Below are 14,603 nucleotides of genomic sequence, written 5' to 3' on the forward strand. Positions count from 1 at the left end.
AACCATTTCAAAACACCCTCTTCTGCTCTCTCAACCACGCTCTTTTTATTTCCACACATCTCTCTTACCCTTACGTTACTTACTCGATCAAACCACCTCACACCACACATTGTCCTCAAACATCTCATTTCCAGCACATCCATCCTCCTGCGCACAACTCTATCCATAGCCCACGCCTCGCAACCATACAACATTGTTGGAACCACTATTCCTTCAAACATACCCATTTTTGCTTTCCGTGATAATGTTCTCGACTTCCACACATTTTTCAAGGCTCCCAAAATTTTCGCCCCCTCCCCCACCCTATGATCCACTTCCGCTTCCATGGTTCCATCCGCTGACAGATCCACTCCCAGATATCTAAAACACTTCACTTCCTCCAGTTTTTCTCCATTCAAACTCACCTCCCAATTGACTTGACCCTCAACCCTACTGTACCTAATAACCTTGCTCTTATTCACATTTACTCTTAACTTTCTTCTTCCACACACTTTACCAAACTCAGTCACCAGCTTCTGCAGTTTCTCACATGAATCAGCCACCAGCGCTGTATCATCAGCGAACAACAACTGACTCACTTCCCAAGCTCTCTCATCCCCAACAGACTTCATACTTGCCCCTCTTTCCAGGACTCTTGCATTTACCTCCCTAACAACCCCATCCATAAACAAATTAAACAACCATGGAGACATCACACACCCCTGCCGCAAACCTACATTCACTGAGAACCAATCACTTTCCTCTCTTCCTACACGTACACATGCCTTACATCCTCGATAAAAACTTTTCACTGCTTCTAACAACTTGCCTCCCACACCATATATTCTTAATACCTTCCACAGAGCATCTCTATCAACTCTATCATATGCCTTCTCCAGATCCATAAATGCTACATACAAATCCATTTGCTTTTCTAAGTATTTCTCACATACATTCTTCAAAGCAAACACCTGATCCACACATCCTCTACCACTTCTGAAACCGCACTGCTCTTCCCCAATCTGATGCTCTGTACATGCCTTCACCCTCTCAATCAATACCCTCCCATATAATCAATACCCTCCCATTCATATATATATATATATATATATATATATATATGAATGGAGAAAAACTGGAGGAAGTAAAGTGTTTTATATATCTGGGAGTGGATCTGGCAGCGGATGGAACCATGGAAGCGGAAGTGAATCATAGGGTGGGGGAGGGGGCGAAAATCCTGGGAGCCTTGAAGAATGTGTGGAAGTCGAGAACATTATCTCAGAAAGCAAAAATGGGTATGTTTGAAGGAATAGTGGTTCCAACAATGTTGTATGGTTGCGAGGCGTGGGCTATGGATAGAGTTGTGCGCAGGAGGGTGGATGTGCTGGAAATGAGATGTTTGAGGACAATGTGTGGTGTGAGGTGGTTTGATCGAGTAAGTAACGTAAGGGTAAGAGAGATGTGTGGAAATAAAAAGAGCATGGTTGAGAGAGCAGAAGAGGGTGTTTTGAAATGGTTTGGGCACATGGAGAGAATGAGTGAGGAAAGATTGACCAAGAGGATATATGTGTCGGAGGTGGAGGGAACGAGGAGAAGAGGGAGACCAAATTGGAGGTGGAAAGATGGAGTGAAAAAGATTTTGTGTGATCGGGGCCTGAACATGCAGGAGGGTGAAAGGAGGGCAAGGAATAGAGTGAATTGGATCGATGTGGTATACCGGGGTTGACGTGCTGTCAGTGGATTGAATCAAGGCATGTGAAGCGTCTGGGGTAAGCCATGGAAAGTTGTGTGGGGCCTGGATGTGGAAAGGGAGCTATGGTTTCGGGCATTATTGCGTGACAGCTGGAGACTGAGCGTGAACGAATGGGGCCTTTGTTGTCTTTTCCTAGTGCTACCTCGCACACATGAGGGGGGAGGGGGATGGTATTCCATGTGTGGCGAGGTGGCGATGGGATAGGGGCAGACAGTGTGAATTGTGTGCATGGGTATATATGTATGTGTCTGTGTGTGAATATATATGTGTACATTGAGATGTGTAGATATGTATATTTGCGTGTGTGAGCATGTGTGTGTGTACATTGTGTATGGGGGTGGGTTGTGCCATTTCTTTCGTCTGTTTCCTTGCGCTACCTCGCAAACGCGGGAGACAGCGACAAAGCAAAATAAAAAAAAAAATATATATATATATATATATATATATATATATATATATATATATATGTATATATATATATATATATATATATATATATATATATATATATATATATATATATGGAGAGTTGATGGAGAGAGATGGATGATTATTGGTGCATATGCACCTGAGCATGAGAAGAAGGATCATGAGAGGCAAGTGTTTTGGGAGCAGCTGAATGAGTGTGTTAGTGGTTTTGATGCACGAGACCGGGTTATAGTGATGGGTGATTTGAATGCAAAGGTGAGTAATGTGGCAGTTGAGGGAATAATTGGTATACATGGGGTGTTCAGTGTTGTAAATGGAAATGGTGAAGAGCTTGTAGATTTATGTGCTGAAAAAGGACTGGTGATTAGGAATACCTGGTTTAAAAAGCGAGATATACATAAGTATACGTATGTAAGTAGGAGAGATGGCCAGAGAGCGTAATTGGATTACGTGTTAATTGACAGACGCGCGAAAGAGAGACTTTTGGATGTTAATGTGCTGAGAGGTGCAACTGGAGGGATGTCTGATCATTATCTTGTGGAGGCTAAGGTGAAGATTTGCATGGGTTTTCAGAAAAGAAGAGTGAATGTTGGGGTGAAGAGGGTGGTGAGAGTAAGTGAGCTTGGGAAGGAGACTTGTGTGAGGAAGTACCAGGAGAGATTGAGTACAGAATGGAAAAAGGTGAGAACAATGGAAGTAAGGGGAGTGGGGGAGGAATGGGATGTGTTTAGGGAATCAGTGATGGATTGCGCAAAAGATGCTTGTGGCATGAGTGGTGGGATGAAGAAGTAAGATTATTAGTGAAAGAGAAGAGAGAGGCATTTGGACGATTTTTGCAGGGAAAAAATGCAATTGAGTGGGAGATGTATAACAGAAAGAGACAGGAGGTCAAGAGAAAGGTGCAAGAGGTGAAAAAGAGGGCAAATGAGAGTTGGGGTGAGAGAGTATCATTAAATTTTAGGGAGAATAAAAAGATGTTCTGGAAGGAGGTAAATATAATGCATAAGACAAGGGGAGCAAATGGGAACTTCAGTGAAGGGCACAAATGGGGAGGTGATAACAAGTAGTGGAGATGTGAGAAGGAGATGGAGTGAGTATTTTGAAGGTTTGTTGAATGTGTTTGATGATAGAGTTGCAGATATAGGGTGTTTTGGTTGAGGTGGTGTGCAAAGTGAGAGGGTTAGTGAAAATGATTTGGTAAACAGAGAAGAGGTAGTAAAAGCTTTGTGGAAGATGAAAGCTGGCAAGGCAGCAGGTTTGGATGGTATTGCAGTGGAATTTATTAAAAAAGGGGATGACTGTATTGTTGACTGGTTTGTGAGGTTATTTAATGTATGTATGACTCATGGTGAGGTGCCTGAGGATTGGCGGAATGCGTGCATAGTGCCATTGTACAAAGGCAAAGGGGATAAGAGTGAGTGCTCAAATTACAGAGGTATAAGTTTGTTGAGTATTCCTGGTAAATTATGTGGGAGGGTATTGATTGAGAGGATGAAGGCATGTACAGAGCATCAGATTGGGGAAGAGCAGTGTGGTTTCAGAAGTGGTAGAGGATGTGTGGATCAGGTGTTTGCTTTGACGAATGTATGTGAGAAATACTTACAAAAGCAAATGGATTTGTATGTAGCATTTATGGATCTGGAGAAGGCATATGATAGAGTTGATAGAGATGCTCTGTGGAAGGTATTAAGAATATATGGTGTGGGAGGCAAGTTGTTAGAAGCAGTGAAAAGTTTTTATCGTGGATGTAAGGCATGTGTACGTGTAGGAAGAGAGGAAAGTGATTGGTTCTCAGTGAATGTAGGTTTGCGGCAGGGGTGTGTGATGTCTCCATGGTTGTTTAATTTGTTTATGGATGGGGTCTTTAGGGAGGTGAATGCAAGAGTTTTGGAAAGAGGGGCAACTATGAAGTCTGTTGTGGATGAGAGAGCTTGGGAAGTGAGTCAGTTGTTTGCTGATGACACAGCGCTGGTGGCTGATTCATGTGAGAAACTGCAGAAGCTGGTGACTGAGTTTGGTAAAGTGTGTGAAAGAAGAAAGTTAAGAGTAAATGTGAATAAGAGCAAGGTTATTAGGTACAGTAGGGTTGAGGGTCAAGTCAATTGGGACGTAAGTTTGAATGGAGAAAAACTGGAGGAAGTAAAGTGTTTTAGATATCTGGGAGTGGATCTGGCAGCGGATGGAACCATGGAAGCGGAAGTGAATCATAGGGTGTGGGAGGGGGCGAAAATCCTGGGAGCCTTGAAGAATGTGTGGAAGTCGAGAACATTATCTCAGAAAGCAAAAATGGGTATGTTTGAAGGAATAGTGGTTCCAACAATGTTGTATGGTTGTTAGGCATGGGCTATGGATAGAGTTGTGTGCAGGAGGGTGGATGTGCTGGAAATGAGATGTTTGAGGACAATGTGTGGTGTGAGGTGGTTTGATCGAGTAAGTAATGTAAGGGTAAGAGATGTGTGGAAATAAAAAGAGCGTGGTTGAGAGAGCAGAAGAGGGTGTTTTGAAATGGTTTGGGCACATGGAGAGAATGGGTGAGGAAAGATTGACCAAGAGGATATATGTGTCGGAGGTGGAGGGAACGAGGAGAAGTGGGAGACCAAATTGGAGGTGGAAAGATGGAGTGAAAAAGATTTTGAGTGATCGGGGCCTGAACATGCAGGAGGGTGAAAGGAGGGCAAGGAATAGAGTGAATTGGATCGATGTGGTATACCGGGGTTGACGTGCTGTCAGTGGATTGAATCAGGGCATGTGAAGCGTCTGGGGTAAACCATGGAAAGTTGTGTGGGGCCTGGATGTGAAAAGGGATCTGTGGTTTCGGGCATTATTGCATGACAGCTAGAGACTGAGTGTGAACGAATGGGGCCTTTGTTGTCTTTTCCTAGTGCTACCTTGCACACATGAGGGGGGAGGGGGATGGTATTCCATGTGGGGCGAGGTGGCGATGGGAATGAATAAAGGCAGACAGTGTGAAATGTGTGCTTGGGTATATATGTATGTGTCTGTGTGTGTATATATATGTGTACATTGAGATGTATAGGTATGTATATTTGCGTGTGTGGACGTGTATGTATATACATTGTGTATGGGGGTGGGTTGGGCCATTTCTTTCGTCTGTTTCCTTGCCCTACCTCGCAAACGCGGGAGATAGCGACAAAGTAAAATAAATAAATATAGATAAAAATATATATATATATATGTGTGTATGTGGGTGGTTGGGCCATTTTTTCGTCTGTTTCCATGCACTACCTTGCTGATGCAGGAAACAGCGATTAAGTGTAATATAGCCTTGATTAGGGCTTCAGCTGCCCATGCCGTCTCAGCTAGCATAAAAGAAAGTAACTTTTACTGTAAAAGGCCATGTATTTTGTTTTTATCTTTGGTATTCTTTCTGTTGTTTCATATTCAAAAGAAAATGATAAATGTTTCAAACTTACAGGTGCTAAAGATCTTGACTAGTAATGTTGAGACTCCCTACCTCATCTGGGACAATGGAACTCGCACACAACTCATTGATTTCTTAACAACTAATCAGCAGTCTCACGTGCGAACTGGCCAGTCAGACCCAGAATATGGAGCAACCTTTGAATTTGAAGCACATGTGGATGAGCTTATCATTGGAGGGGTGTTTATCAGAATATACAATGAGCAGCCTGCCTTCCCAATACAGGTAATATTTGTATTATTGTTTTTGCTTAAAGCATAGTACATCTGTTTGTGTATTTGTATATATTTGTACATATTGGATTACGTGTTAATTGACAGGCGCGCAAAAGAGAGACTTTTGGATGTTAATGTGCTGAGAGGTGCAACTGGAGGGATGTCTGATCATTATCTTGTGGAGGCTAAGGTGAAGATTTGTATGGGTTTTCAGAAAAGAAGAGTGAATGTTGGGGTGAAGAGGGTGGTGAGAGTAAGTGAGCTTGGGAAGGAGACTTGTGTGAGGAAGTACCAGGAGAGACTGAGTACAGAATGGAAAAAGGTGAGAACAATGGAAGTAAGGGGAGTGGGGGAGGAATGGGATGTATTTAGGGAATCGGTGATGGATTGTGCAAAAGATGCTTGTGGCATGAGAAGAGTGGGAGGTGGGTTGATTAGACATGGTAATGAGTGGTGGGATGAAGAAGTAAGATTATTAGTGAAAGAGAAGAGAGAGGCATTTGGACGATTTTTGCAGGGAAAAAATGCAGTTGAGTGGGAGATGTATAAAAGAAAGAGACAGGAGGTCAAGAGAAAGGTGCAAGAGGTGAAAAAGAGGGCAAATGAGAGTTGGGGTGAGAGAGTATCATTAAATTTTAGGGAGAATAAAAAGATGTTCTGGAAGGAGGTAAATAAAGTGCGTAAGACAAGGGAGCAAATGGGAACTTCAGTGAAGGGCGCAAATGGGGAGGTGATAACAAGTAGTGGTGATGTGAGAAGGAGATGGAGTGAGTATTTTGAAGGTTTGTTGAATGTGTTTGATGATAGAGTAGCAGTTATAGGGTGTTTTGGTCGAGGTGGTGTGCAAAGTGAGAGGGTTAGGGAAAATGATCTGGTAAACAGAGAAGAGGTAGTAAAAGCTTTGCGGAAAATGAAAGCCAGCAAGGCAGCAGGTTTGGATGGTATTGCAGTGGAATTTATTAAAAAAGGGGGTGACTGTATTGTTGACTGGTTGGTAAGGTTATTTAATGTATGTATGACTCATGGTGAGGTGCCTGAGGATTGGCGGAATGCGTGCATAGTGCCATTGTACAAAGGCAAAGGGGATAAGAGTGAGTGCTCAAATTACAGAGATACAAGTTTGTTGAGTATTCCTGGTAAATTATATGGGAGGGTATTGATTGAGAGGGTGAAGGCATGTACAGAGCAACAGATTGGGGAAGAGCAGTGTGGTTTCAGAAGTGGTAGAGGATGTGTGGATCAGGTGTTTGCTTTGAAGAATGTATGTGAGAAATACTTAGAAAAGCAAATGGATTTGTATGTAGCATTTATGGATCTGGAGAAGGCATATGATAAGGTTGATAGAGATGCTCTGTGGAAGGTATTAAGAATATATGGTGTGGGAGGCAAGTTGTTAGAAGCAGTGAAAAGTTTTTATCGAGGATGTAAGGCATGTGTACATGTAGGAAGAGAGGAAAGTGATTGGTTCTCAGTGAATATAGGTTTGTGGCAGGGGTGTGTGATGTCTGCATGGTTGTTTAATTTGTTTATGGATGGGGTTGTTAGGGAGGTGAATGCAAGAGTTTTGGAAAGAGGGGCAAGTATGAAGTCTGTTGGGGATGAGAGAGCTTGGGAAGTGAGTCAGTTGTTGTTTGCTGATGATACAGCGCTGGTGGCTGATTCATGTGAGAAACTGCAGAAGCTGGTGACTGAGTTTGGTAAAGTGTGTGAAAGAAGAAAGTTAAGAGTAAATGTGAATAAGAGCAAGGTTATTAGGTACAGTAGTGTTGAGGGTCAAGTCAATTGGGAGGTAAGATTTAATGGAGAAAAACTGGAGGAAGTAAAGTGTTTTAGATATCTGGGAGTGGATCTGGCAGCGGATGGAACCATGGAAGTGGAAGTGGATCGTAGGGTGGGGGAGGGTGCAAAAATCCTGGGAGCTTTGAAGAATGTGTGGAAGTCGAGAACATTATCTCGGAATGCAAAAATGGGTATGTTTGAAGGAATAGTGGTTCCAACAATGTTGTATGGTTGCGAGGCGTGGGCTATGGATGGAGTTGTGCGCAGGAGGGTGGATGTGCTGGAAGTGAGATGTTTGAGGACAATGTGTGGTGTGAGGTGGTTTGATCGAGTAAGTAACGTAAGGGTAAGAGAGATGTGTGGAAATAAAAAGAGCGTGGTTGAGAGAGCAGAAGAGGGTCTTTTGAAATGGTTTGGGCACATGGAGAGAATGAGTGAGGAAAGATTGACCAAGAGGATATATGTGTCGGAGGTGGAGGGAACGAGGAGAAGTGGGAGACCAAATTGGAGGTGGAAAGATGGAGTGAAAAAGATTTTGTGTGATCGGGGCCTGAACATGCAGGAGGGTGAAAGGAGGGCAAGGAATAGAGTGAATTGGATCGATGTGGTATACCGGGGTTGACGTGCTGTCAGTGGATTGAATCAGGGCATGTGAAGCGCGTCTAGGGTAAACCATGGAAAGCTGTGTAGGTATGTATATTTGCGTGTGTGGACGTATGTATATACATGTGTATGGGGGTGGGTTGGGCCATTTCTTTCGTCTGTTTCCTTGCGCTACCTCGCAAACGCGGGAGACAGCGACAAAGCAAGAAAAATATATATATATATATATATATATATATATATATATATATATATATATATATATTTTTTTTTTTTTTTTATACTTTGTCGCTGTCTCCCGCGTTTGCGAGGTAGCGCAAGGAAACAGACGAAAGAAATGGCCCAACCCCCCCCCCATACACATGTACATACACACGTCCACACACGCAAATATACATACCTACACAGCTTTCCATGGTTTACCCCAGACGCTTCACATGCCTTGATTCAATCCACTGACAGCACGTCAACCCCTGTATACCACATGACTCCAATTCACTCTATTCCTTGCCCTCCTTTCACCCTCCTGCATGTTCAGGCCCCGATCACACAAAATCTTTTTCACTCCATCTTTCCACCTCCAATTTGGTCTCCCTCTTCTCCTCGTTCCCTCCACCTCCGACACATATATCCTCTTGGTCAATCTCTCCTCACTCATTCTCTCCATGTGCCCAAACCATTTCAAAACACCCTCTTCTGCTCTCTCAACCACGCTCTTTTTATTTCCACACATCTCTCTTACCCTTACGTTACTTACTCGATCAAACCACCTCACACCACACATTGTCCTCAAACATCTCATTTCCAGCACATCCATCCTCCTGCGCACATCTCTATCCATAGCCCACGCCTCGCAACCATACAACATTGTTGGAACCACTATTCCCTCAAACATACCCATTTTCGCTTTCCGAGATAATGTTCTCGACTTCCACACATTTTTCAAGGCTCCCAAAATTTTCGCCCCCTCCCCCACCCTATGATCCACTTCCGCTTCCATGGTTCCATCCGCTGACAGATCCACTCCCAGATATCTAAAACACTTCACTTCCTCCAGTTTTTCTCCATTCAAACTCACCTCCCAATTGACTTGACCCTCACCCCTACTGTACCTAATAACCTTGCTCTTATTCACATTTACTCTCAACTTTCTTCTTCCACACACTTTACCAAACTCAGTCACCAGCTTCTGCAGTTTCTCACATGAATCAGCCACCAGCGCTGTATCATCAGCGAACAACAACTGACTCACTTCCCAAGCTCTCTCATCCCCAACAGACTTCATACTTGCCCCTCTTTCCAGGACTCTTGCATTTACCTCCCTTACAACCCCATCCATAAACAAATTAAACAACCATGGAGACATCACACACCCCTGCCGCAAACCTACATTCACTGAGAGCCAATCACTTTCCTCTCTTCCTACACGTACACATGCCTTACATCCTCGATAAAAACTTTTCACTGCTTCTAACAACTTGCCTCCCACACCATATATTCTTAATACCTTCCACAGAGCATCTCTATCAACTCTATCATATGCCTTCTCCAGATCCATAAATGCTACATACAAATCCATTTGCTTTTCTAAGTATTTCTCACATACATTCTTCAAAGCAAACACCTGATCCACACATCCTCTACACTTCTGAAACCGCACTGCTCTTCCCCAATCTGATGCTCTGTACATGCCTTCACCCTCTCGATCAACACCCTCCCATATAATTTACCAGGAATACTCAACAAACTTATACCTCTGTAATTTGAGCACTCACTCTTATCCCCTTTGCCTTTGTACAATGGCACTATGCACGCATTCCGCCAATCCTCAGGCACCTCACCATGAGTCATACATACATTAAATAACCTTACCAACCAGTCAACAATACAGTCACCCCCTTTTTTAATAAATTCCACTGCAATACCATCCAAACCTGCTGCCTTGCCGGCTTTCATCTTCCGCAAAGCTTTTACTACCTCTTCTCTGTTTACCAAATCATTTTCCCTAACCCTCTCACTTTGCACACCACCTCGACCAAAACACCTTATATCTGCCACTCTGTCATCAGACACATTCAACAAAACTTCAAAATACTCATTCCATCTCCTTCTCACATCACCGCTACTTGTTATCACCTCCCCATTTGCGCCCTTCACTGAAGTTCCCATTTGCTCCCTTGTCTTACGCACCCTATTTACCTCCTTCCAGAACATCTTTTTATTCTCCCTAAAATTTACTGATAGTCTCTCACCCCAACTCTCATTTGCCCTTTTTTTCACCTCTTGCACCTTTCTCTTGACCTCCTGTCTCTTTCTTTTATACTTCTCCCACTCAAGAAGGAGTCACGCGGGGAGTGATCATCCTCCTCGAAGGCTCAGAGTGGGATGCCTAAATGTGTGTGGATGTAACCAAGATGTGAAAAAAGGAGAGATAGGTAGTATGTTTGAGGAAAGGAACCTGGATGTTTTGGCTCTGAGTGAAACGAAGCTCAAGGGTAAAGGGGAAGAGTGGTTTGGAAATGTCTGGGGAGTGAAGTCAGGGGTTAGTGAGAGGACAAGAGCAAGGGAAGGAGTAGCAATACTCCTGAAACAGGAGTTGTGGGAGTATGTGATAGAATGCAAGAAAGTAAATTCTCGATTAATATGGGTAAAACTGAAAGTTGATGGAGAGAGGTGGGTGATTATTGGTGCATATGCACCTGGGCATGAGAAGAAAGATCATGAGAGGCAAGTGTTTTGGGAGCAGCTAAATGAGTGTGTTAGCGGTTTTGATGCACGAGACCGGGTTATAGTGATGGGTGATTTGAATGCAAAGGTGAGTAATGTGGCAGTTGAGGGAATAATTGGTATGCATGGTGTGTTCAGTGTTGTAAATGGAAATGGTGAAGAGCTTGTAGATTTATGTGCTGAAAAAGGACTGATGATTGGGAATACCTGGTTTAAAAAGCGAGATATACATAAGTATACTAATGTAAGTAGGAGAGATGGCCAGAGAGCGTTATTGGATTACGTGTTAATTGACAGGCGCGCGAAAGAGAGACTTTTGGATGTTAATGTGCTGAGAGGTGCAACTGGAGGGATGTCTGATCATTATCTTGTGGAGGCTAAGGTGAAGATTAGTATGGGTTTTCAGAAAAGAGGAGTGAATGTTGGGGTGAAGAAGGTGGTGAGAGTAAGTGAGCTTGGGAAGGAGACCTGTGTGGGGAAGTACCAGGAGAGACTGTGTACAGAATGGAAAAAGGTGAGAACAATGGAAGTAAGGGGAGTGGGGGAGGAATGGGATGTATTTAGGGAATCAGTGATGGATTGCGCAAAAGATGCTTGTGGCATGAGAAGAGTGGGAGGTGGGCTGTTTAGAAAGGGTAGTGAGTGGTGGGATGAAGAAGTAAGAGTATTAGTGAAAGAGAAGAGAGAGGCATTTGGACGATTTTTGCAGGGAAAAAATGCAATTGATATATATATATATATATATATATATATATATATATCTGTGTACGTGTAGGAAGAAAGGAAAGTGATTGGTTCTCAGTGAATGTAGGTTTGCGGCAGGGATGTGTGATGTCTCCATGGTTGTTTAATTTGTTTATGGATGGGGTTGTTAGGGAGGTGAATGCAAGAGTTTTGGAAAGAGGGGCAAGTATGAAGTCTGTTGGGGATGAGAGAGCTTGGGAAGTGAGTCAGTTGTTGTTCGCTGATGATACAGCGCTGGTGGCTGATTCATGTGAGAAACTACAGAAGCTGGTGACTGAGTTTGGTAAAGTGTGTGAAAGAAGAAAGTTAAGAGTAAATGTGAATAAGAGCAAGGTTATTAGGTACAGTAGGGTTGAGGGTCAAGTCAATTGGGAGGTGAGTTTGAATGGAGAAAAACTGGAGGAAGTGAAGTGTTTTAGATATCTGGGAGTGGATCTGGCAGCGGATGGAACCATGGAAGCGGAAGTGGATCATAGGGTGGGGGAGGGGGCGAAAATTCTGGGAGCCTTGAAGAATGTGTGGAAGTCGAGAACATTATCTCGGAAAGCAAAAATGGGTATGTTTGAAGGAATAGTGGTTCCAACAATGTTGTATGGTTGCGAGGCGTGGACTATGGATAGAGTTGTGCGCAGGAGGATGGATGTGCTGGAAATGAGATGTTTGAGGACAATGTGTGGTGTGAGGTGGTTTGATCGAGTAAGTAACGTAAGGGTAAGAGAGATGTGTGGAAATAAAAAGAGCGTGGTTGAGAGAGCAGAAGAGGGTGTTTTGAAATGGTTTGGTCACATGGAGAGAATGAGTGAGGAAAGATTGACCAAGAGGATATATGTGTCGGAGGTAGAGGGAACGAGGAGAAGAGGGAGACCAAATTGGAGGTGGAAAGATGGAGTGAAAAAGATTTTGGGTGATCGGGGCCTGAACATGCAGGAGGGTGAAAGGAGGGCAAGGAATAGAGTGAATTGGATCGATGTGGTATACCGGGGTTGACGTGCTGTCAGTGATTGAATCAAGGCATGTGAAGCGTCTGGGTTAAACCATGGAAAGCTGTGTAGGTATGTATATTTGCGTGTGTGGACGTATGTATGTACATGTGTATGGGGGTGGGTTGGGCCATTTCTTTCGTCTGTTTCCTTGCGCTACCTCGCAAACGCGGGAGACAGCGACGAGGTATAAAAAAAAAAAAAAATATATATATATATATATATATATATATATATATATATATATATATATATATATAATTTTGTTTCATACTATTCACCATTTCCCACATTAGCAAGGTAGCATTAAGAACAGAGGACCTAAATAAATCTTGTTACAATTTTTGTAAATAATTTGGTAATACTGCTGACCACCTCATTAGGAGAACTCTTGATCAGAATTTATTTTATAGTACACTTGTTTTGAAAACTACATTTATATGAAAATTTTTGGAGTAATGAGCTGTTGTTTGAAAGTTAATCATCATGAGGCAACACCAATAGGTTTTTGTAGATCTGTGTGTTGTAGGTTCATTCCTATAAGGTCTTCTTAGCTGCCCTAAGTTATTTATCAATAAACCACTTGGGATACCTTCAAGTTTTTGGCCGATGCTATGAATATTGTTAAATTCCTCATCCAGAGATTCAGGGTCACATGTGTAAGGCTGAAAAACTGTATTCAGGCAAAACCATAGGCCAATAGGGGTTAACAAAAGGTGCGAGGCATTTACTTCACCAGCATGTAGCACTCTACGAGGTACTACATCTAAGCAATCCTTATGGCTCATGGGATACCACTCCAGAGAGAAAGAGTTTTTCATATGTCTAAACCATCATTTATGAACAGACCAAAATTTGTCTGATAAGGTAATATTGGCTTGTAACTTCTTTTTAGAGAATACTGAAGTTTTAGAAGTGTGACTGCAAGTAGTAGTTTGGAAAATGATTGGTTACTAGGCAGTTAAGTTGTTTGAAGGTTGAGAGAATGTTTGATTGTACAGTAGAAGAATAGGTGGTTTGTTTAACAATAATAAGGCAATTTGAAAGTTGAAAGAGGATCTTCAACAGTAGGAGGATACAATAGTTTAGTTTAGTACCTTTTGAGCTTTGTTGGTAAGAAACGTGTTTTGGTGGATATTTGAATTATTGATATGTATGAGTTAATAGGAAATAGGAAGAATTGTTGTTCTTGTGTGTATGAATTCTGTCTGTAATATCTATTGATATTTATTACTGAATACTTAATTTGACTAAAGAATATATTCTCCCTTACAGAAGGCAAAGGAACTTACCCTTGAGCTTCTCCAGTACATTGGTGGTGAAACACAGTATGTCCACTCTCTCTTGTCTCTCTCAGCTGCCTCAGTCTCACATCCCAGACTAGCTCGTGTTGGTGATGCTCTTCGGGCACTCGTCAATGTTATTAAAAATAACCCAGGTAAAAATGAATAAGAAGTTTAATGTAATTCATATATTTATTAGGTAAGAAATTTAGTTATTATTATTATTATTATACTTTGTCGCTGTCTCCCGCGTTTGCGAGGTAGCGCAAGGAAACAGATGAAAGAAATGGCCCAACCCACCCCCATACACATGTATATACATACGTCCACACACGCAAATATACACACCTACACAGCTTTCCATGGTTTACCCCAGACGCTTCACATGCCTTGATTCAATCCACTGACAGCACGTCAACCCCGGTATACCAAATCGCTCCAATTCACTCTATTCCTTGCCCTCCTTTCACCCTCCTGCATGTTCAGGCCCCGATCACACAAAATCTTTTTCACTCCATCTTTCCACCTCCAATTTGGTCTCCCTCTTCTCCTCGTTCCCTCCACCTCCGACACATATATCCTCTTGGTCAATCTTTCCTCACTCATTCTCTCCATGTGCCCAAACCACTTCAAAACACCCTCTTCTGCTCTCTCAACCATGCTCTTTTT

General features: G+C 42.6%; 1 protein-coding gene across 3 annotated transcripts in view; it reads left to right on the forward strand.

Annotated features, from left to right (window-relative positions):
- Window positions 1-14,603, forward strand: part of Rme-8 (receptor mediated endocytosis 8) — a 554,100-nt gene that overhangs the window by 442,027 nt on the left and 97,470 nt on the right. For all 3 annotated transcript variants that reach the window (XM_071666770.1, XM_071666772.1, XM_071666771.1), the window contains 2 exons: window positions 5,598-5,828; window positions 13,927-14,089. In XM_071666770.1, coding sequence (XP_071522871.1) covers window positions 5,598-5,828; window positions 13,927-14,089 — 394 coding nt within the window. The remainder of the gene's footprint in view (window positions 1-5,597; window positions 5,829-13,926; window positions 14,090-14,603) is intronic.

This window comes from Panulirus ornatus, chromosome 11 (assembly GCF_036320965.1).
Source record: "Panulirus ornatus isolate Po-2019 chromosome 11, ASM3632096v1, whole genome shotgun sequence".
NCBI lineage: Eukaryota > Metazoa > Arthropoda > Malacostraca > Decapoda > Palinuridae > Panulirus > Panulirus ornatus.